The 24,486-nt window shown below is 39.0% G+C and overlaps 1 protein-coding gene across 6 annotated transcripts in view; it reads left to right on the top strand.

Moving 5' to 3' along the window:
- Positions 1-603: 603 nt before the first annotated feature.
- The window catches only part of CCNL1 (cyclin L1), a 70,005-nt gene continuing 46,122 nt past the window's right edge, over positions 604-24,486 (top strand). For 3 of the 6 annotated variants that reach the window (XR_010022676.1, XM_063087727.1, XM_063087725.1), the window contains exons 1-10: positions 604-979; positions 1,254-1,328; positions 1,864-1,973; positions 7,840-7,960; positions 8,743-8,807; positions 10,593-10,692; positions 10,805-10,909; positions 11,005-11,146; positions 11,381-11,492; positions 11,594-11,692. Coding sequence is in view for 5 of the 6 variants with exons in the window: in XM_063087727.1 (XP_062943797.1) it covers positions 680-979; positions 1,254-1,328; positions 1,864-1,973; positions 7,840-7,960; positions 8,743-8,807; positions 10,593-10,692; positions 10,805-10,909; positions 11,005-11,146; positions 11,381-11,492; positions 11,594-11,692 (1,229 nt within the window). In the remaining variant the exon portion in view is untranslated. Of the gene's footprint in view, positions 980-1,253; positions 1,329-1,863; positions 1,974-3,766; positions 3,840-7,839; positions 7,961-8,742; positions 8,808-9,044; positions 9,059-10,592; positions 10,693-10,804; positions 10,910-11,004; positions 11,147-11,380; positions 11,493-11,593; positions 11,693-12,503; positions 13,289-24,486 lie in introns of those variants that run through there. The other 3 variants (XM_063087721.1, XM_063087733.1, XM_063087737.1) reach the window with 3 other exon arrangements.

Below are 24,486 nucleotides of genomic sequence, written 5' to 3'. Positions count from 1 at the left end.
GCCTTACTTCCACACCACTGGGAACTACTTGCTCCTCGGAGAGCAGTTTTGGGGGAACCACTACGGTTCACAGTCCTGTCCTCTAAAAATACTGACGGGCAGCCCACTCCAGATTCCTTGCCACTTTAAACTACAAATTCGTCCATACAGCACACCAGAGTTACCATTTCCACCCGCCAGTGCGGGTGAGGGTCGGCCCAACAGGCCGAACCTGCGCCGCGCTAAAGCGACAAGTTAGGAGAATGCCACAGAAGGAGGAGAGGGACGCAGGTTTCAGGCAAATTAGAAAATCGCGCAACTCTACCTTGGGGACAAAGTATCTTGTAAAGCTCCCTGATTATTTCTGTGGCTAAATATATTACAAACGAGGCAGCTTGGACCCTTTGGCGCCCTTGACCACTCGGGACCCCAGGCGCAGAGATCCTGAGGTCAACCCCGGCGTAGAGAGTAGCACGCGGCACTCCCTGCGCAGGCGGCGGGAGGCACCGGGGGAGGGGCCGCGGCCTGCAGGGACTAGTTGGCGCGCTCCGCAGGACGTGGTGACGTCAGGGCGGAAGCGCACTCCGCGTGAAGCGGCCCAGAACCCGGCGGTCACGGGAATATCCGTCGCGCCGAGAACACTGGTTAGTCTCGCTCCGGGTTCCGGCTGCGTCGGGTTGGCGTGCAGCTCGCTGAGATTATGGCGTCCGGGCCTCACCCGACAGCGACCGCTGCCGCCGCCGCCTCATCGGCCGCCCCAAGCGCGGGTGGCTCCAGCTCCGGGACGACGACCACGACGACTACGACGGGAGGGATCCTGATCGGCGACCGCCTGTACTCGGAAGTTTCGCTCACCATCGACCACTCATTGATTCCGGAGGAGAGGCTGTCGCCCACCCCGTCCATGCAGGACGGGCTCGACCTGCCCAGTGAGACAGACCTGCGTATCCTGGGCTGCGAGCTCATCCAGGCCGCCGGCATTCTCCTCCGGCTGCCTCAGGTCAGTGCTCCGGCCCCGGGCCGGCCGGGCGCGCCTCGCCTCCCCACCGCGTCCCGGCAGGGTGGGGACCGGTCCCTTGGGCTCTCCTGCTCGGCCCCCAGCGGGAGCCGGGGCGTGCCTGGACGGGGGGCGCGGAGGCGGAGGGAGGATCCGGCCGCGGGCTGTGCGCGGCTGCGGGAGGGGGAGGGGAAGCGAGCGGCGGCACAAAATGGCGGCGGCGCCTGGTGCAGGCCCGCCTGACCCCTGCGCTTCCGTTCTTCTCTCTTGTCTGCAGGTGGCGATGGCAACCGGGCAGGTGTTGTTTCATCGTTTTTTCTACTCCAAATCTTTCGTCAAACACAGTTTCGAGGTAAGCACAGCGGAGGCGGGGGCAAAGCGATTTCTTCATCCGGAAATGGGAAGGAGGGGGGGGGGGCAGTGTCAGAAGTCTGCTTTTCCAGAAAGGGAGTGGTTAGTGTAGGCCCTTTGTACCTAGTTCTCTCCTTCGCCGGGAAGTGGCAACCTTTAGAATGTGTTTCCCGATCTAGAAAATGGATCTTGAGCCCAGGTGCCCTTTTATCAAGACTTAGAATTTTCAGCCAAATGCAGAAGTTCCGTGAGACTGAGCTTGATTCTGGATCCAAAATTAAAGAAGGGTTGAGTAATAGGAAGAGTATAGTACTAGCACAGCGGGTAAGCCTGTGGTTTAGAAATGGCAGGTTGAACTTTATTTATTTCATCAAAGATTGTCCCAATTGCGTTCTAAAGTTTCTTCATCAAAATGAGTTCGTTAGACCTTGGCGGGGGGGGGGGGGGGGGGGGCGGGCGACGCAGGACGCTTTTTCTTAACTTTACAGTTCAGTATAATCTAATGATTATTTTTGTGGCTTCGTGGGTTATTTCAGATTGTTGCCATGGCTTGTATTAATCTTGCATCAAAAATCGAAGAAGCACCTAGAAGAATAAGAGATGTGATTAATGTATTCCATCATCTACGCCAGTTAAGAGGAAAAAGGTAAGATTGGCATTATTGAACATAGCTTTTCTTGGTACTGGTGTACCGTGCATCAGTCATCAAGTCAAAACATGTTTCCTCTCAAGTCAGTACAATGCAGAAGAAAACCAATTTTAATTTAGGTGTTAAAATCAATATAGGAACACACTGATATTTAAATTAATTTTTTAAAAAAGCGTAATTAACCAGCTACCTAAAGTTTGTAGAGGCAGTTGCATTTATGGACAATGCTAACACTGCTGTGAAACCAGTCCTGTGGCTTAAGATTAAACAAGAAAGAGTAAGTTGGGCTCAAGTGTGAGTGTATTCTGTAAGTTATTTTTCCCCTTCCCTGTGGAAGACTGAAGGGTGGAAGTTTAAACACTGTAGTTCAAGTTAATATTGTGGCAAGTTCTGTGTAGATTGTTTTTCTACTCGAAGTCCCAGTTAATTCTTTATCAATTGAGGTTGGCTTTTGTTAGAATACTTCTCAACATTGAACTACGATATATCGAATAATACCGGATGTGAAAGGACTTCAGGATAAAGTTTGAAGTTGAAGTCAAAGGGATTAAACAGGTATTTTGTTTTGGTCAGATACAGTCTTAGTGAGTGGGTTAGAAAAATAAGATTGATTGTGTTGCATTTAGATAAGGCCCATTTACTCAAATTTGTAAGAATATGTAGAGATCAAAGTGTAGTATCTTATAGGTGTTGTGATACCATGATTAAACTTACGTGCAGCTCTGAGGCAGTACCATTAAGTTTTTCAGGGTTTTCTGCACCTACAGGTGACTTCTAGTACATCCTGCAGAAGGATGTTCTTGGTGTAGATTAGTTCTTGTGTTCATCTTTTAAGGAATTGTGGTGATGTTAGACAAACTTGTGTTGAGTTCAAAAGGAAATTAGTTATAAAAGGATTATAAATTGTTTTGTGGGTTGGGCGTTGGTTAGTGCCAATTCGGTGTCTAACATAAGTAGTCCTTATTGGTTGAATCTGTAAGTTGGCAGTAATGGAGCTATTCAGACAAACAAATGTTAAAGTAACTTAAAAATGATTAGCCTAGTCAAAAAGTCTGAAACATTGCTATCCAGATACTTCTCACAGCATTTTTCAGTTTTCTTACATACTTTTTCTTCCCCATCTATTCTCATTCACTTTAACTGTCCAAGGATAGAGTAATTTATCCCATTTAAAAATATCCTTTAGTTTCTTCATGAGGAATCTCTGGGAATTGGAAAGCTTACAAAAGTGGTATTTAGTGTGTCTGAGTTTAAATTTGTATTTAGATATTTGGCTGATTCTTCAGGGTGTTTAAAACCAAATGATTCAAATACAGAGCTCTTTATTCTTACTGAAAGGACTTTGTTTGCTTAAAGGAAATAATTTTCTGATAGGATTCTTTGAACCATTGAGCCAACTATTATGTAACCACATATGATTATCTTTTGAAGTTTTCCTATGAGCCTAAGAGTTTTCTTCCTGTTATGTCTTTTTAACTCTTAAAAATCTTAGAAATTAAAATAATCCTACCTGACTGCTGTGTCTGATATAAAATAATCCTACTTGACTGCTTTGTCTGATGTAACGGTGCTTTTTTTGGTCATGATTACAGAGAAATTGATTTTGTTTCAATCTTAAGAGAAGTCTGGTTGATTATAGCATGAAATTTAAAAGGAGTTAGTTGCATGGAAGCCTTTTTTTAAAAGCAGGATGTAAAAGTGTTTCTGTGCATATTACAAGTTTACTCAGACAGGTAACTTGTATATGTTATTAACTTCAACTCTTTTTTCCCTTGCAACCGACTATACAGCGACCAGCTACATTTACCAAAGCCTGGGTGATGTGGAGTGGTACATAGAGATGAAGCTGTCGTCATGGCAACAGTGAGTGAAGTATCGAAAATCCCCAAGGAGAAGCCAGTGCTCTGAGAATAGGTCACTGGAATCGGGGACTAACAGGTTGGCCACTGGTGAACCATTTAGAAAAACTCCTGTTCCTTGTTAAAAGCTTTTGTCTTTGCTGTCCAAGTTATTACAACTATAGCTTAGGTTTTTATTGTTTGTTTTTTGGCATAGGTTAATGTCATTAGAAAGTATTAGCAGTAGTATTATACTTAGGTAAAGCATGTCAATTTTTCTTAATGATGCTATTTGTTTTAATCCAGTTTATGCATGACTTGAAATTGTAGTGTGACCTTGATAATTAAAGGAGACATCATTTATGTAGCCTTTAGGCCATTTTTTTCAGTCCTGGTAACACATTAGAATAACCAGAGGAGCTTTTAAAAGAATACCAATGTTTAGTGCCCATCCTGGATTATTTGACCTATATCTTTTCAATTTTTTGTAGTTTGGAAATACTCTTAAGTTCAGAATAAATGGCTGAATTTAAAGGGAAGATTGCTTTTTCATAGCAGTAGTTTCCAAATGGAATTTAGATGTAGCATATTCCCAGTAAATTAAGGGTGTGGGTTTTGTTTTTTGTTTTGTAGTTTAAGGAGCCCATATTTATATTCTAAGGCTTGTTTTAAAGAAGACAATTACATTTTCAAAGATTGGTTTCAACTACTGTTATTGGTGAATATGGTGTAGTATTTACAATGTCAATGAGAGTTGGAAGATTATTAAGTGATGTTGTTATTTAATCCAGCAACCTTCTGCAGTTTATTTCTGTGGCTCTAAATGAGGCCTTCAGTTTGAACACCTAATGAAAGAATGTTCCTATTTGCTTTGAAGTAGGCATTACAAATTTCTGTATTTTGAGTAGTAATCTGCTTCCTTGTAAACTACCATCTGGTAATTAGGTGTAGTCTCTTGAAGAACTAGTTCCACAGTTTGTCAGTGTTAGTAATACATGAGTGAGACTAACCATGTTTGGACCTCCTGATCCTTATTTTTTGTTGTGTTCTATTTCTTATTACATTAATCATGCTAAAAAAGGAAAATAGCCATTTTCAGAGACCAGATAATAAACCTCAAAGGATCAAAAACCTTAATTTCCTGAAATTTGAAAATTGTTTTCATATAAATTAATCAGAAAAATCTGACAAAAGAAACTTAAAGGAAGATAGTTTGTGTGTTGATAATTAAAATTATTTGCATTTCGACGAATAGAAGAAGGCTTCTCTTCTTTTTTTTTGCTGCCTCTTCAACGTTTTTGTTGGCAAGGAAAGTTAAACTGATTGGGGAGGACATTTTAGCAAGCCTTGATTAAAGTTAATGTGCTTGTTGCCACAGAAAGTACTAATTGATACTTTAAGTAAAGCACTTGCTTAAATCCTTTTCCTGAACCTTTGCTTACTGCTGATTTGTGGAGACACATTTTTCTGTTTGATACAAAATCATCTCTGTAAGGTAGTTGTAAATTACATGTTCATTGAGCCTTCCTTGACTTGTGAGGTAAAACCAGTTCTGAACAAAACAAAGGTATGAGATTATATACCCATAAAATTAATTTCAAAAACTGCAGGTAATCTATTTTGATGTCTTAGGATTTTGACCCAAAAAATAAGGATTGTGGCAGAGTAGATGGAAAATAATTTGGTTAAGCAAAATTACTTAGTGATTAAGCATGATTTGGGACTAGATAGTAACGGTGATTCAAACAAGTGCTTAGCTTGTTAATTGGAAAAACAAAGTTTATCACTATCTGAAGGCATCTCTTAAAAAAAGCAGGTTTTCTTAGAGGTAGAGGTAACTCTGAAATGTAAAAGGAGAATAATGAGAATTGTGAGTTTTATACTGTATTTTTATAGGAATTCTAATGGTACAGTTAAATGTCCAGATTGAAGGGGTTTGAGAGTTAAAGTGGTTTGTAGCTGTAATGCTGGAGCTATTTTATCTCCTAATGTCGATTGAAGGAGAGCCACCAGATAACCAACTAGTCATCAGTTAAAGACTCTCAGGTAGATTTGACTTTTTCCCAAATTTTGTGTAATAATGATAAAACTTGGAAAATCATAAACCGTAACATCTTTGCAGTATGTGATATATATATTGGTTGCTCTCATTTGAGTTAATTTTGATTTTTTTTTTTCCAAAGAGCAATTTGTAGCTTACTGTCCTGATAAAATGGACATTATATTTTAATTTTAGAAAGTAGCTCATCCCCCAATTGGTGGCCTCATTCCTCACACCTTTTATAGCTGTAATAGGAATTGAAGTGAGTGAAGGCCATTTTTTGGCACTGTTAATTTAACAGCTATTTTTAATCTTGTCAGCTTTGCCAACTTTTGTTTAATTTTATAAAAATCATGTAGATTATTTAGAAATAGCCTAGTAAGCACTCCAGTTTTGTTTTTTGTTTTGTTAAAGATGACCGGTAAGGGGATCTTAACCCTTGACTTGGTGGTGTAAGCACCACGCTCTCTCAAGTGAGCAAACAGCCATCCCTATATAGAGATCCGAACTTCTGTGGCCTTGGTGTTAATCAGCACCACACTCTCCCAAGTGAGCCACGGGCCGGCCCTACCACTCTAGTTTTTATTGAAAATTGAAATGGGAGAAAATAAGGAAAGTATATGATAGCTGATTTTTTACTCTTAACAAGTCACCGTAGGGATGGATCATGTAGCTCATTCCAGTTGTTTCTTAATCTTCAAGTGGATGTATTTAAATAGATTTTGTTTTTAAAATAGATTACATTTTTGTGTATCTGGTGTGCATTCAGAATGACTCTCTTAAAAATAAATATTGTGTTCTTCCTAGGAATAAAAACTCTTGAGTCTTTTGGTTGAAAATGAGTTGAATATGGGGGAAAATATTTACATCTTCTACCCATATACTTACCATATAATCAGTGTCTTAAAAATGTGCTTTTTGGTTGGATCTAAGAATGTATCAAAGGACATGGATAAATTTCATAGACTTATAAAATGAAAGTCCAGTTCCTTAACATTTTCTGACTAAAAACTTGTCAGGAAGAAACTGGTTTTGGATTGTAATGCATAGAGACATTCTCTTAAACTGTAAATGATGGGTATTTCTCCTATATAAAAAAGAAAACACTTGGGTACGACATTTCAGTGTGATATTTTCAAAACATTGAACCACTAACATACAGTCTTCTGTATAGTAGATACTATTGAAGTTATAATTTAGTATGGCACAGAGACCTTGAATGTTTTGTGGTTTCCTCACTGTGGTCTTCGTTCTCTTTTGCATTGCATACTAAAGCATATATTGCCTAATGACTAAACTCTGACCAGATTTAGGCCTGGTCCCTCAGGTCACTTTGAGTTTTGAATCTGATTTTTAAAATGTATTTTCTTTGGTAATTGAGCTGAATCTTTAGTTTTCAGATTTTTTTTTTTTTTTTTTTTTTTTAAACAGACATAGGTTCTTAGCACATATTGCCACTTTATGGGAATCTGGATTAGCTACCCACTGTTTTTTTCCCCCTAATTGTTATTTTGGCCATAAACCAGCCAAGAGTTGATTATTTTATAGAATGAGTAAAAATCATAATTTCAGTGGGACTTTATAATATTGTAAATGTCTTCGGGAGCATGTTTTGTCAGTGGAAAGTTTCTGTGGAGACTAATGACGTTTTAATGTGATAATAAGTCACGTTATCACTAATGTTAGTAAAGACACATACCCAAAATATAATTGGAATGAAAAAATTGACAAGGATAAATCCAGGAGCATTAGAGTGAGTTTTTTTTTCATTAGAGTTGTTAGTTCCTTTAGGAACTTAGTCTAGATGTATATATTTAATTAGCATAACTTGGACAGCACAAGATTAATGCTTTGACTCGTTTGCAGGAGTTTAAAAAGCTGGTTTCTGTTGCCAATAGTTGGTTGGAAGGGAAAATGGAGATGCCACAAATAAAATTTTTTGGATGTGCAAAACAGTTTTGATTTTATTTCTTACAAACTATAGGACTCCAAGCCCCCTGATCCTTGATCAGAACTACATTAACACCAAAAATCAAGTTATCAAGGCAGAGAGGAGGGTGCTAAAGGAGTTGGGATTTTGTGTTCATGTCAAGCATCCCCATAAGGTGAGTTGTAGAGTACAGAAGTTAACATTCGTAAGTATTAGTGCTTTTCTTAAAATTTTATTCCACGTGAATTTGTATTATGTTTATATCTGAGAGTTAACCTTGGTTTTAGAAAGCATTCTTTTGGATGTTGAGATTTGTCTGTAAAATGGGAGTCAAAAAGATGTAGGTTCAAATCTTCACTCTAACCTGTGTGACCTGTGTGGTCATAGATAAGTTCTTTTTGCGCTGTGGTTATATCCCAGTTTTCCCATCTAGAAAACAGATGATGAAATACCTCATTCCAAGGAATAAATAATATGTAGCTGCAAAAGTATCTGTCACACTTCTGTCACATAATAAAATGTTGAAAGCATGGTTACCATTGAAAGTTCATGGGCTTCTCCCAGCATCTCTTGGCTTTCATATTAACATAAGTAATGCACAGTGGTTGCTGGAGTGGGTGCTCCGGTCAGTACTATCTGGGATAGAAATGTATGTTGGGAAGTTAGATGAAATAATCTCAACACAGTGCCCATCACATAGTATTCTTTTTAATTGAATTAACTACCACTTTTTTCTGTATAATTTTGGAACATACTTCTAAACATAATTTTTATAAAATCTAGTAACATAATAACCCACATTGAACCTCACATACATTTTATGTTGGCCTGTATTGTCTATGCAGTTTATAGAAGACTTAGAACTTGGAACTAACATTTTCAATTTATTCATTGAACTCTGTACTTCTGACAAAACCACCAATATGCTAAATGGAGTTTTTTTCCCTTGTCCTTCAGATCATTGTTATGTATTTACAAGTCTTAGAATGTGAACGTAATCAAACCCTGGTTCAAACTGCCTGGTAAGTTGCTTTTTTACATTTTTTTCTTAGCCAGGAAAACAGAAGCAGAAATAAAGTAAGTTTCATTTTCTCTTTCCAAAATAATGAGATTACTTTGTGTTGGGGTTTTTTGTTTTTTATTTTTTAACCAAAAGGTAAATAATGCTTATTTCTGCTTCCTGTTTTCTTGGCTTGACTAATTACTTTTAATGGAGGACTCAATTTAACTTTGTTCTTTTTTCTACTCTTTAATTAAAGGGTAGTCCATGATGGTAAGTCATAGAACTCTGCCCTCTGCACTTCAGCCCATGACCTCAGGATGGCCTGATTGGCTGCCCTGCTCTCCAGCCAATCCAGTGCAAGCTCTCATCCGAGATTCACTGAAGTGGTCCATATCCATCTGGCAGCATCTTCTAGTTCTGTCGGGGTGTCAAAAGGATTTGTATATTTGCTTCTAGAAGTAACTATTCAACATGCCTATGTGTTTAATGTATTCCTGTAACTATCAAAATGAATAGTTCATTTTTGATAGATGTATTGTCCAGCCATTATGAATTAAATGGTTTTTAAAATTAGGAATTTGACAAGATTTCTATTTTTAGTCTGTATAGCATGAATTCTACCAAAGGAAACTACAGCTTGCAGCTTAAAATGGGTTAATTTATAGCTGCTGGGCTACATTGTAGGCAGTAATAGAAGTAAGAAGTACTTCATTTTTGAAAGAGATGTTAATATTTAAATGCTTTAGATCTTGGACTTCAAAACATGCACATATGTGATTTGGAGTGTTGGCTTATTATAAAGGTCAAGCGAGGAGTTTGTGGCTGAGCCACAACTACTGTTTCACAACACTGTTGATGTGCAGGACTTAAGTGAAATAATTTTTATGTTCTGGACTTTTCCAGCAAGATGTTCTTTTTATGACTGCTGCATTCTTTTGGACTCAGTAAATATTAGTAATATTAAAAAAGTCTCGTTGCTTTCATAAAATGCATGACTTTTTAAATGTGTTCTATAAAATGGATTTTAGCTGTTTTCATGGGTCAGGATTTTTAAGAAATAGTCCATTTAATTTTAGCTTAACCTTTTTAACAACTTGTAAAAATTTCTTTAATAGTTTAGGAATATTGTGGGGAGGATTCACTAATAAAAGTCCAGCAATCTATTAATTGAAATAGTTTCGTTTTATTTTATACCTAGTCACAAAAAAAGGTATGTAAACAAGGCCATTCTGTATATTTATTGCTCTTTATTCCCTTACCTAGATTTTCTGAAGTACCTTAGTTTTCTTAGTATAAGTGTAACTTAGCAGGTGTTCACTGAAAATGCCTTTTTAACCCCATCACAGTATTTTCAGTTTTTGAAAGAACTTGGTTGACACTGCTTTTCATTGTGGATAAAGGAGAGATGGTCAATAATTAATGGCTTGAAGTATTGTTGGAGTGGTTTATCATTTCTGAAACTATTTATATCAAAATTGACTTTAAAAGCATTGCTTTTTATAGAAATATATTTTTAAAGGAACTTGAGTAATTTCCAATTGGGTAATAGTGTGGAATTATTAAGGTAGGCTGTGGTCATATATAGACAAACTAAAGAATGGTCCTAGTGTTAAATTCTTACCTCACTAATTTTTTTTTTTTTTTTTTTTTTTTGAGTTAAGAATTGTTATATGCTAGGATATGAGAATGTGAATATGAATAAGAGAAGAAAAAAGAATAAAGTAGATTGAGTCTCCAAATTTATATAAGCTTCAGAAGAATTCATTTGTTTCCATACAAAGCTTATAGTTGGAATATTTTTCAGGAATTATATGAATGACAGTCTTCGAACCAATGTTTTTGTTCGATTTCAACCAGAGACTATAGCGTGTGCTTGCATCTACCTTGCAGCTAGAGCGCTTCAGGTGGGTATATATATATAGCCTGTTTTGTTCTGTAGGGTAAATAACAAGAAATATCAGTGGTTCCAATAAAACCAGCACATTTAATATAAACCATACTTTTTTTGTGGTTTAGATTCCATTGCCTACTCGTCCCCATTGGTTTCTTCTTTTTGGTACTACGGAAGAGGAGATCCAGGAAATCTGCATAGAAACACTTAGGCTTTATACCAGAAAAAAGGTAATTTCTGTTTACTTAAATTTGTTCTCATATTCTCAGTGCTAAGAACCTGAACTGCTAGAAAGGGGAAATAATAACTTCATTTTTTTCAACAGCCAAACTATGAGTTGCTGGAAAAAGAAGTAGAAAAAAGAAAAGTAGCCTTACAGGAAGCCAAATTAAAAGCAAAGGGATTGAATCCTGATGGAACTCCAGCCCTTTCAACCCTCGGTGGATTTTCTCCAGCCTCTAAACCATGTAAGATGTATTCAGAATTGAAATAACTTGAGGACACTGAAAGTATGTCATTATTAGAAAGCTTTAGCATTTAACAGTTATGCAGAAACAATGATGTTAAGAAGTTGTTACTGTTTTCCTTCATGACAGTCAAGTAAAGAGATGCTTGGAAGCATGGTTCTTTGATTTACATTTAGAAATAACTTTTGGCCCTCTGTTAAATCCAGTTAACATGCTATTTTGTGTCTTTAAAAGCATCACCAAGAGAGGTAAAAGCTGAAGAAAAGTCACCAATCTCCATTAATGTGAAGACAGTCAAAAAAGAACCTGAGGATAGACAACAGGCTTCCAAAAGCCCTTACAATGGGTGAGCATGCTTGAGTTAGAAAACTGGTATGAGGAGTCTTTTGTTATGTATTTACTTTATAACTCACTAAATTTGTAACTAAAATGTTGTGTTTTTTGAAGTGTAAGAAAAGACAGCAAGAGAAGTAGAAATAGCAGAAGTGCAAGTCGATCAAGGTCAAGAACACGATCACGTTCTAGATCTCATACTCCAAGAAGACAGTAAGTAAATGTTTTCTTAGGGAGAATAGCCTGATTTTGGAGTTACTGCTTTCTTATTTTTTTAAATTGAACACAGACTGTTTTCCAAGTTGGGCTAGAATTAGGCTTTTAACATGAGGCAAATTACAAGAAATGAGTATGGATATGCGTTGTTTCTGTGGTGGTATTGTGTGTGTGTGTGCGTGTGTGTGTGTCCGGCCAATACAGGCATAGAAAGCTGGACCTTGGTTTTTATCAGCACCGCACACTCTGAGCTAACTGGCCAAACCCTGTGGAGGTGTATCTTAAAGGCATTGCTATTTGTTTTGTTTTCTCCTGTGTTTTGTGGAGAAGAGCAGGGGCTGCCCACAAATGCTAAGAAGGTCAATAATATCCTGTTTATAATGTGAAAATGTCTTTCAATTCAGTTTTGGTAGGAAAGTGAATGTTTCATTAACCCCTTATTAATAATCAAATTAACCATGGCCAAAGGATCTTCCCTAGTTAGCTTTGTAATTAAGATTGCTGATCCCTTGTGGCTCCCTTGAGCATGTAGAAGATAATAAAAAGCATAGCTCCAGGACATTTTGTAAAAATTGCTAATTACTCCCCTCTTGCAATATAGACATAAAATACATTTGTTTAAGATTTGTCAGATATGTTACAAGCTCGAGTGTATAGAAGGTGAGGGGTAGTAAGATTTAGAAAGTCTTCAGTTCTGACTTGTCAGCAATACAACTGATAGGGTTTTTTTGGACCTGTTAGAGCAACCATCAAAATAATCTGTTGCCCGTAGGAACTGAATCTAAACCTCAAATTTTTATTATCTAAGTTATAATAATAGGCGGAGTCGATCTGGAACATACAGCTCGAGATCAAGAAGCAGGTCCCGCAGTCACAGTGAAAGCCCTCGAAGACATCATAATCATGGTTCTCCTCACCTTAAGGTCAAGCATACCAGAGATGATTTAAAAAGTTCAAACAGACATGGTCATAAAAGGAAAAAATCTCGTTCTCGATCTCAGAGCAAGTCTCGGGATCACTCAGATGCGGCCAAGAAACACAGGCATGAAAGGGGACATCATAGGGACAGACGTGAAAGATCGCGCTCCTTTGAGAGGTCCCATAAAAGCAAGCACCATGGTGGCAGTCGCTCAGGACATAGCAGGCACAGGCGCTGACTTTTTCTTCTTTTGAGCCTGCATCAGTTCCTGATTTTGCCTATCTACAGTATGATGTATGGACTCATAATCAAAACATTAAGAGCAAACTGATTAGGATTTGATTTCTTAAAACCCTCTAGGTCTCTAGAAACACTGAGGACATTTTCTTTTGGAAAAGAACTATGTTATTTTTTCTTTCTTTCTTTTTTTTTTTTTTTTTTGCACATTAAAATGCCCTAGCAGTATCTAATTGAAAACCATGGTCAGGTTCAATTGTACTTTATTATAGTTGTGTATTGTTTATTGCTATAAGAACTGGAGCGTGAATTCTGTAAAAATGTATCTTATTTTTATACAGATAAAATTGCAGACACTGTTCTATTTAAGTGGTTATTTGTTTAAATGATGGTGAATACTTTCTTAACACTGGTTTGTCTGCATGTGTAAAGATTTTTACAAGGAAATAAAATAGAAATCTTGTTTTTCTAAACTACTTCTTCAAATATCTTATTTAAATAAATTATTAAAAAGCAAAATTTTAATAGTAAAATGGCTTACTGATTTTCTGACAAACATATTCTTCCCTCCATTAGATGTAGTTTGAGGTTATTAAAATGCAATTCTCACCTGCATTGTGAGCTATTTTAACAGTGTTCACTGTATATACGGAAAAAATGGGAGTGGCCCAACAATGTAACATGAAACTCAAAACCTACTTTGTACTTGAATGGTACCATAAGGTAATTTAAAGTCAGTTTCAAGTACTATTTCTAAAGCTAGCTCCTTTTTCTTTTAGTTTGGCAGCTGGCTGGTATGAGGATCTGAACCCTTGACCTTTGTGTTAGATAGCATTGTACTCTAATCACCTGAGCTAACCGGCCAGCCCTCCCTTTTGAACAAACCAAAACTTTTAAGACAGTTATGTAAGACCCATTTCTTGAGCTTTAATACTTCTGTGTAATTTAAACATTTAATGATAAGATTTTTATTTAGGCTAGGAGAATTTGGTAATAAGATAAGACTCCTGGGCCTCACTGGGTCAGTAAAGTCTGACCACAAAAGTTTTGATGAAAAAAACTAGAACTCTTATCTAAAACCAAAATGTTTCATTATTTTAGTTACACTAAGTTTTCCATTAAATTTCTTTTACCCACTTTGATTACTTACCTTGTCCACTAGATTTGGCTCCATGATTTGCTGCTGTTTCAGAAATCATACATCCACAAAGAGAGGAAGATATACTGCCACTAAGAATGTTTTATTAAAAAAATAATTACAGCTTTTAAAGAGGATTCCGAAGGAGTAGAATACCTGTCTCTCACCTCCAAAAATAATTCAAGGCAACCTTGTTTGATCTGTACCAGTTCACTTCACACTTTTATTCTTGGAAGAAAATCTTGCACAAATGACTTCATCCCCAATGTTTCGATACAATAGATAAGGACTTTTATAAAACAACCACAATACCTTTATAAAAGTTAACAGTAATGCCTTACTACCCAGTTAGTGACCAGGTTTTTCTTACTATTTCTAACCATTTGTTCTTTTTTTTTTTTTGTCTTTTTCGTGACCGGCACTCAGCCAGTGAGTGCACCGGTCATTCCTATATAGGATCCGAACCCGCAGCGGGAGCGTTGCTGCGCTCCCAGCACCACACTCTCCCGAGTGCGCCACGGGCTCGGCCCTCTAACCATTTGTTTTTATGATTGGTTTGGTCAAACAGGGTCCATCTGTTTTGCATTGGCTTTAATCACAGATTTCTCCATCTTTTTTACTTATAATTTGAATAAATTTGGTCACATCCTGAGGAATTTTCCATATTATGGGTTTGCTCATTGTAACTCTGCACTGTCATTGAACACATTTTTCTGTCCCTTGTATTTCTTATATACTAGTAAATCTTGAGACTTAATTAGATTCAGGTTTGATAGCTTTAGTTTTTTTTTTTTAATGGGTCTGAAATCAGAAATCTGGAGACCCAGCTGTATAACTCACTAAATTGCTGCCTTATTCACCAGGTATTTCACTGAGTTCCCAATTCTTAATCCATTGGTGCTTGTACCTCAACAACCTTGTATCTATGTTCTTTCTCGTGGTATATTCTCTCATATCTTTGTTGCCATACCACAGCCATACAAATAAGTTTAGTATTTGTCCTAATGATCCCAGTGTTTAATACAAGTCCTGTCATGTTATGGAATATTACACTCATTCTTTACAATTGTTACCTTAAGCCCAAAAGACCAGTGGAATTCATTACCTTTCCATTTTAAAACAGTGAACATGGGCCGAGCCCGTGGCGCACTTGGGAGAGTGCGGCACTGGGAGGGCAGCGACGCTCCCACCGCGGGTTCGGATCCTATATAGGAATGGTCGGTGTGCTCACTGGCTGAGCGCGGTGCGGATGACACCAAGCCAAGGGTTGCGATCCCCTTACCGGTCACGAAAAAGAAAAAGAAAAAAAAAAGTGAACATAAAAATGATTACCTCTTAAATGAAGTTCTAAGTTTTGCATTAACAGCTTCAAGTATTGTCTGTTAACCATCAGTTAACATCACAATCTGCATCAAAAGCCTTTCTCATTTAAAAGTTTAGTTTCCATGAAAGTTTACAAAAGCAAGACAATTTCATAACAGCAAATATTCATTTGCCCTAAGAACCATTTCTTAACATGAGCTATATAATACATTAATTATGAAGAAAAAGTTTTTTTAAAAGACCAGATTTTTAAAAATGAAGTTAAAAGCATAGGCATGTCAAAGGGGCTTAGCTTAACTGGAGAAATTGAGAATGTACATGTAGTTTGACAAGGAAAGGAAAACTTACCCCACGTGAAAATTGGAAGGGAGCAGCGTTCATTGTGGGAGTCTTGAACCCTTTGTATCCCTTCACCCTAAGGCTGGAAGCCACAGCTTAACATTTTGAACATTCCTGTTTATGAGACGGGAGGAACATGGACTTCGATGACAGCTGTGCATTCAAATAGATGACAAGTTATTGAACCTCTTGTCTGCAAACTGGCCCATATACCAACAGAGAACATAGATAGAAGGTTGTTGACGTACAATTACCAATGGATTAAGATTACTATATGTGTTGTACAAAATAGAAAGGATTCTGTTTGTACTCCTGAAATCCAAACAGTTCATTTTAGAAAGCACCCAACTACTCAGAAAAGTTTTAAATTCTATGTTTCTTATGAACACAGTTCAAAAGACAGCTGTTTCAAAATGTTCCTTACTTGAGATTAGATCTGATTCTGAACTGGACAAGGTTTTCATAATTAAAGCATGAAAACAGTGCTTGGGCTCTCTGATTCCAGGTGTCCTCTTGACCTTTCTGCTTTTGCCACTTATGCTTAGTATAATACTAACCCAGTTCTAAGGACAGAGGAAATTTCTATGCTGTGTGCTTTTATATTTCATGAAATTCCCCTGTATCAGCCATCAGCTTTCTGTTAAGTGTAGACTTCTTTCTGTACTGCTTTGCCACAATTCTTCAAACAGTAGCTAAACTGATATATTTAAAATGTTAATCACAAGTTGCCGTAATACATAAAGTCTCCACTGGTTTCCCATTTCACTTTGGGTAAAATACAAACCCCGTGCCAGCCTCTTTCCTTCAACCCCACTTTTTCTCTTCCTCAAATATGTGTATCCCTGAGCCTTTCACTTGCTGTCCCTGCTTGGGATGCTCTTCTTCCAGATCTTATGTGATAGGCTTCATTATTCAGGTCCCCACTTTAAAGTCATCTCTCCAGAAGGGGCTGCTTTCACTACCCTGTCTAAAATAAACCCCTCTGAGGAGCTGGCTGGTTAGCTTATTTGGGAGAGCATGGTGCTAATAATACCAAGGTCAAGGGTTCAGATTCCCATACTGGCCAGCCACCAAAAAAATAAAATAAGCCCCTCTAAACATCCTTATCACATTCTATCCTGTAGCTAGCTCTAATTTTTCCGTAATGCTACCACTAACTCAAAATATCATTGTCTTACTCATGAAGAATATGAGCTTCAAGAGAGTGGCAGGGATGTGGCCTATTCATTATTGTATGCCCCTCACCTCCTACAACTGGCCCATATTAGGATATGCAATAAATATTACTTGAGGAATGAATGAATTTCACATACTATCAATTCTTTGAGTGACACATTTAAGCCCTCATCATCATTCACACTTTCTTGTCTTTCAAACTTGACCATGTGTTCTTTATCCAATCACTTTATGTTATCTGTTACCTAGGTACTTCTTGTACAAAGATAAGGTTAGGTTCCTGGAGCTCACAGTCTAATGGGAACAGATAGAGATGTAAACAGCCTAGGTGTAGCAAACTGATGGACCCTGGGCCAAATCTTGGCCTGTGCAAGTATTTTGTTTGGTTTTATAATGTTTTATTTGTTTTAAATGGATTAGTGCTGCTAACAATTATAAATATTCACATTAAAAACCTAGACTTCCAGCTATTTATTAAAAATTAGAATGCATAAGATCCACAATCTCTCATGGCAACAATTGACTGGCACTAAGAAGCTCTCTGGTTGGGGTTTGCATGCTCCAGTGCATAATGGTTCCCGCCACTTCCTATTAATTGTAGCACTGAAGTCAGGTGTTAGTTTGCATGTGTCAGTGTGCTGACAGTGCTATTTTTCTTGAATTCTGGTCCTTTTGTTCATTGATGTGACCTTCCTGCCTCTTGACCCCTGGCATCTCAGGAAATGATCCAGAACCAATGTGAATCACCAAATCTGTGAATGTGGCATAGGCTCCTGGATCAATTAAATCAGATTGTTTTGTGCATCTCTCCACTAGTTAACCACAGTACAGTTTAACCTTTTCAAACTAGAATTTCTTACTGGAGCACCTCTTACATTACATATGACACCTCAGATCTTTGTGCAGGGCACTAGGCACATCATAAATCAAGGTCACCATGAGGTTCAATTTTCCACCCTAAAGTACAAAACTTTCTGCTCAAAATGTATTATTTCCTGGACCTTTTCAAACCAAATTTTAATCATTTAACAAGAATTACTACAACATGGGCTAGCAACGAACAACAGAAAACAAAGCCATGTTTAAATTGGTTAGCCATGCTGTTAGCCCCTGGCTGACTTTGTCTGCACACACAATTGAAATTGCGTCTCAATGAACCTTCTTTTACATATTTTTAAAAATTCATTTTATTTTCATTTATTTTTTCTTTTTACTTTTTAAAAATCATCTTCTCAAATGAGCTTTCAACTTACTTGAAAATAGTCAAATTGCAAATGTCAAGTGCCTACTATAATTCATATAACCTGATGAGGGTTATAATGATAGGTTTCTAACTAGAGAAATATGGGTAGGAAAACAAGTCCAGATATATGGCAAATACCTGCATGTAATTAATATCTGTTTGCAGGGCACTTTCTATCCAGTTGGAAACAAAGAATTTTTTTAAAAGCCAAATAATATCCAAAGTAATCCTGAGTATATTTTAGGGTGCAGAGTTTAAAGGAGGAAGGTGGACCATGTGGCCCAGAGGGCCCTGGAAAGTTTTCATAGAGGACAAGGAATGTGTGCTGGACCTGGGACAGGAAGGACTTAGACAAGGAGGAAGAGGCTATGTAACATAGAGGCAGGGTCCAAGGTGTGTCGAGTCAGGGCAGCCTGGGGCATACTCTGGAAAACACTAGGCCTATTTGCCCCAGAGCAGTAGAGCTCATGTAGGGAATAGAACTAATATTAGAGGGGAGACAGTGTGGATTATGGAGTCAGACTGCCTGGGTTCAGTGCTTAATTCCTCTGCTTATCAGCTGTCTAATCTTGCACACATGTTATTTAACCACTCTGAGCTTCCATTTTCCCATCTGTAAAGAATTGGTAATTGAACCTACTGTATTTAGATGTTACGAGGTTTAAAAGAAATTGCGTATATAATGCACGTAACATGGTGTGAGGCTTGTAGTAAATGTTCAATAAATGCTATTAGCATTATTAGCATCAGACGCTTGTGGATTTCAGATTAAGGGATTATGTTGTCTTGTAGACCAGGGAGCCATTGTTTTAAGCAGGTGGGTGACTGTATTAGTTTTATTTGTCTGCTATAACAAATTATCACAAACTTGTTGGCTTAAAACAACAAATAATTATTCTCCCATAGTTCTGGAATCTAGAAGTATGAAATCAAGGTGACAGCAGGGCCATGCTCCCTCTGAGAGCTCAGAGGAAGAATCCTTACCTCTTCCTTGCTTCTGGTGGTTCCCTGCAATCCTTGGCATTCTTTGGCTTGTAATTTTATCACTCCAGTCTCTGCCTCCATGTCCACATGGCCTTTTCCCCTCTGCATGTATGTCTTCTCTTCCTATAAAGACACCAGGGCCTAGCCTAATCTAATATGACCTCTTCTTAACTGATGACATCAGCAAAGACTATTTCCATATAAGCTCACATTCTGAGATTCTAGGTGAACATGAATTTTGGGGGGACACTATTCAACCCACTACAATGACATAGAAAAATAATGCTAAAAGAAACCGAAGTGAACATTAAAATTTTTTTGAAATAATTTCAGACTTACAAAAAAGTTGCAAAAATCATGCAAAGAATTCCTGTATATCCTTCACCCAGATTCCCCAAATGTTAACATTTTACCACGCTTGCTCTCTCTCTCTAGGTGTCTGTAATGTCTTTTCTGATGTGTTGAGAGTAAGTTGCAGTCATGAGGTGCTTCTACCTATAAATACTTGAGTGTGTATATTCCTTAAAAACAAGGACATATCTTACATATCCACAATATAATTATCAAAGTCAGGAGATTAACATATTGACCAATACTATAATCTATTCACCTTATCCAAATATTGCAAATTTTCCTACTAATGCCCTATTTTCTGGTTCAGGATCCAAGCTAGAATCATACGTTGCCTTTAGTTATGTCTTTTTAGTTTCCTTTCATCTTGGAATAGTTCCTCAGTCTGCCTTTGCTTTCATGACCCTGACATTTCTGAAGAGTATAAACCAGTGGTTTTGTAGAATGTGCTTTAACTTGGGTTTGCCTGATGTGTCCTCATGATTAGATTTGGGTTTCGTGTTTTGGGCAGGAATACAGCAGAAGTGAGGCTGTGTCCTCGGTGTCATATTAGGAGGCACATGACATTGATTTGTTCCATTAACTGATGTTAACTTTGATCACTGGTTGAGGTGCTGTCTGCCATTGTTCTCTACTAAAACGTTACTGTTTTTCCCTTTGTAATTACAGCTATCTTATGAGAGAGATACTTTATGATCTTATCAATATTGTGGGGTTTTTTGTTGTTGTTTTTCTTTTGCTGGCTGGTACATGGATCAAATCCAGGACCTTGATGTTAACAGCACCACGCTCTAGCCAGCTGAACTAAACGGCCAGCTTAAATATTGTGTTTTTTTGGTCTGTTTTCTGTTTTCATTGGCTGCTAGCTGGTGTGGGGATTTGAACCCTTGACCTTTAAACGTTTTTTAATCATACTTCTTACTAATTTTAGCAACCATTGATGATTTTTGCCTGAAACAATTATTGAAAATGATTTTCTAATTCCAGCATTCCATCTACATTTATTAGTTGGAATCCCACTGTAAGAAAGAGCTTTCTCTTTTCCTTCCTTTATTCATTTGTATGTATAGCAGTAGGGACTCTTTCATTCTATTGAGTTATATTCCATTATTATCATTATTTTGTTGCTCAGATCATCCCAGCTGAGGCCAATGGGAACCCCTTTAAGATAGTTCCTGTGTCCTGCAAGATGAACATTTTAAAGGCTTTTTTCCACATGTATGACTTTCCAAAAGAGTCATACCATTTGTGCTTTCTCTAGCCATGTATAACCAGAAGCTCTTGGGAACATCAGCTTTAGAGGGAATGAAGTAACTTTAAAAGATCAAGATAACTATATTGCCAATGTATAGGGCTTCTCATGGCCGCACTTTCCAGAATAACTGTCCTTTTGGTCCAGGACAATCTTCCTCGTGCATGATTAGTTCTCGTATTCCTTACAATCTGTTCTTTACAGGGAGGCTTTTAGTTTGCAATGCAAGTCAGTAATAAGTACACAAGCCACTAGAGGTCAGTGTTTGGCTATATGTGATAGAGAGTGCTTTCCACATTTCACATCAGCTGACCAGCAAGCCTTATTCTGAACAGAGTAAGGACTTGTCTGTTTCCAAAGGAACACTAGTGTCTTTAGATATGTCTGCTTAAAGCCTCATTTAGGCCCTTAATCCACACTTGAACTCTTGATAACTCTAAAGGTACAAAGGTACTTCAAAAAGTTCGTGGAAAGATTCATATTATCTTGTAATTCTATTTTTTCATGGACTTTTTGAAGTACTCTCATACATGCCTTTGCTAAATTCTTCTGCCAGAGAATAAAGATAGCAACCCCTACTTATAAGCACTTTGTGCCAGATGCCTTTCTGTTTCACATATATTAACTCATCTAACATCTTTCATAAACCCTACGGTGGGAGAGAAACCCATGAGGTTGTGATTTCACACAGCTAGTAAGGAATTGAGCCAGGATTCAAACTCAAACGATTTGTTTCAGAGTCCATGTACTTAACCATTGTACTATGTATCAGCCTGCATGGCTTTGCTGGAGTCCCATTTTAATCTAATTCTTTCCAAGACTCACTGGCCTCTTTATAAAGCATCCACATAATGAGATTGGAAATCATCAGAGGTCTTCTGGGGCTCAGCAGTGGATGCTGCTTACCAATTGTTTGTTACTTGCCCAGCAGAACTTATCCATCAGAGTCATGCAGATGCCCGCACCTCCAGCCAGTCTGCCCTCTGTGGTTGTAAACTGGCCAGATCCTGAGATCAATCCTAGTAACCCTGAGTTGTGCTTAGAGAACCTGAGGGCATCAGCTTTCCCCTGCTTGGCCAGTGCTTCCTAGAAGCAGTATCAGCATGTTTTGGAAGCTGCTTCGAATTTAGCCAAAGGTACCTGATAAGGTTTGAGACTGTTCCTACTTGGCAGGGGGTGGTGGAAGGGACATGGGTTCTGAAGATAGACTGACCTGAATTAGAAGTCTTGTCCTCCTGCTCAGTGACTGTGGTCTTGGGCAGAATTGCTTAATTCCTCTGAGTGGGAGTTTCCTTGTCTGTGGGTTGACAGTGGTAACATTTCCCTTGTGTTATTGTTGTGAGTGTTAGTAACATATGTAAAGAAACACTGGCACAGGGTAGGAGGTACTTGATACATTTTGCTTTTATCACTTCCTTAAAGGCACAGCTTAATTCCCAGCAATCAGAAAAGCTGACTCTAGTGTTGTATGCTAGGTGCATCTCTCTTCCTGAGCACTAGTGCCTTTTACAGCCTGTGTTATTCCTTGAGCAATTAAAACACATCACTCTGTGCTGGCAAGTGTCATTTCTTGTGCCTGGCCTAAGTCTCCAACTAGACCCCAGTCAGAGCTAGGACTGTCTTTAATACCTCTTTGTATATCTGGTCTTAACCAGGGACCCAAAACAGTAAGTGCTCACTAAATGACTGTTGATGGTGGAGATTAACTGAAGTCAGTTTACAAGTATTTATGGGGTATTTGCTCTGCTGGGCAATGGGCCGGGTTCTGAGCATACTCAGGTGAAGGAAACCCAGCCCCTTACTGAAGGAGCTCCTGCTTTGGCTAAAGTCTGCGAAGACCTGAGACAGTTAATGTACCTTTCCAAGCATCTGATTCCCAAAGAATGACTTCGTTGAGACAGTCTGGCTCAATGTGTCTCAAACAGCAGGCAAAAGCTAAGTGCACTGGAGAGCGCATAACTCGGGAGTTTAGTGCCCAAGGATCCTGGGGCCATTGGGGACCTCACAAGCTGTTCCTACCACCTGCTCCTTGAGACCAGCCCAGCAGCTCCTGTTCCCATCAGGGTAACAGCTGGTGAGCGTGGGAGACAGCCTGCCTCTCTCCTCACCACAAGGGGTCAGTGCAAGACTGCGGACAACGGTGGGCGATGACTTCCCCTGTGAGTCATTCTAGCAAAATACAGTATCTGAATGATTTGTTCTCGGGTGGAGTAAATGACAAGGGAGAGAATGGGTCAGAAAAAATGAAACCATCTGTTGAATTCACAAGCTGCCACAAGTCATGGGCTCAACTGATGTTCAACTGACTCTAAGTATTTTTAGTGCAAAGAAATAAGGTAATTTGAGGGCTTCAGAAAACAAATGTTGTGGAAACCCAAATGATAATTGAATAAATACTATGCATTAGCAAAAGCTTTACTCTTTCATTTGCAAAAAAAAAACGACATTTTTTTTCCAGGAAAAGGCAGGCTTTTGGAAGTTAAAAGAAACGCAGTTTACTGACTAAACCCCCCTCTGCAACAGACTAAAGAACCTTTCCTCTTATCTGGGTTCAGAACTGGCAAGCAACCTCGTGTGGGCACTTCATCAATATTCATTGATGATGAAAATGTCGGCAGTGCAAAAGAACCATTTTGTCATTTCAAGAACCCTTTTGAAATACCAGTGATTGAAGCGGGATCTTGACTATCCTTTGCAAATCTTGAACAAGAAAGACCTAGTTCAGCTGGTCACGTGGAACGAAATAGAACAAGGACACCGGATTAATCTCTCCTAGAGTCTGGGGTTGTGACTGTACTTACAAAGCGCAGAGCAAACTGAAGTAGTGGGTAGGATTTTTAGACAAGCACTCCCAAAACATCCAAGCAGTTGAGATTCAGCAACTCCTCTTTGTGAAAAAAACCACCTTGTTTCCCTTTGCACTGGATATGAAGGCTGTGCCTATAAACAGAAACAGTTAGAGTTGGAGCAGGGTGTGGCAGTTCATCTCAGCCATTCTCAACCTTCCCAATCATGGCGTGTCAATCAAACTGAGGGACATGCAGAGAGAACATGGTGAAACCAACACATTGGTATGTTGCCCGGTCAAGGTCTGCTTGTTTTGGCCCGGGTACACCTGGCCTTGGCCCATGTAATCTTGATAAGCAGAGATGAACGCACCTCAGTAAGCATTGCCCATACAGCCTGTACTGGTGGAGCCAGGCTGTGGTTGAATTGTGCCAGTATGGCTTGGTGACCTTCCATCAGAGACCTGGGCTCCTTGGTCTGCCCTTACACAGACCTTTCTGGGTTCTAAGAAACACTTAGCATTTGCCGATGGCTGACTCAGGCCAGGGCAGGGGTGGGGCAGCCACTGCTTGGGTGTGGGCCTGGGCTATCTTAGGCCTGGAACAGAGCAGCCCTGTTTTCTCATACCAGCCCCCCACACTCCACCCCCGCACAACCACCAGCACCACCAATGAGTAGCTTCAAACCTTTCTCAGCACTAGAGGGGTTCAGCGGGGCAGTGCTGCCCTCTCCTCCCCAGTGGCCTCTTCCTCTGTGCTGCTCTAGACACACACACACATACACACACACACATGCCCTGTGGACCACTCTGACGGGTTTTAGCACTGTCTTCATCTCAGGCACCCAGGTGAGTTCTGAGGCTAATGCCATGATATAAGGGGCAGGTAGGAGCTGAAGCCCAGGTCACGGACTCAGCCCTCCCAGGTAACGTGGTGGCATCTGAGCACTCAGGGCGGGCCCAGGAAAACCACTGCACTTGGCCACACTTCAGCCTCCTAGACCCACCTTTTACTCTGAAATTACTCTTATTGATTCAGAGTTT

The sequence above is a fragment of the Cynocephalus volans genome, chromosome 1 (genome assembly GCF_027409185.1).
Source record: "Cynocephalus volans isolate mCynVol1 chromosome 1, mCynVol1.pri, whole genome shotgun sequence".
NCBI lineage: Eukaryota > Metazoa > Chordata > Mammalia > Dermoptera > Cynocephalidae > Cynocephalus > Cynocephalus volans.
Note: the sequence above shows the minus strand (reverse complement) of the source record. Positions and strands in the feature narration are given on the sequence as shown.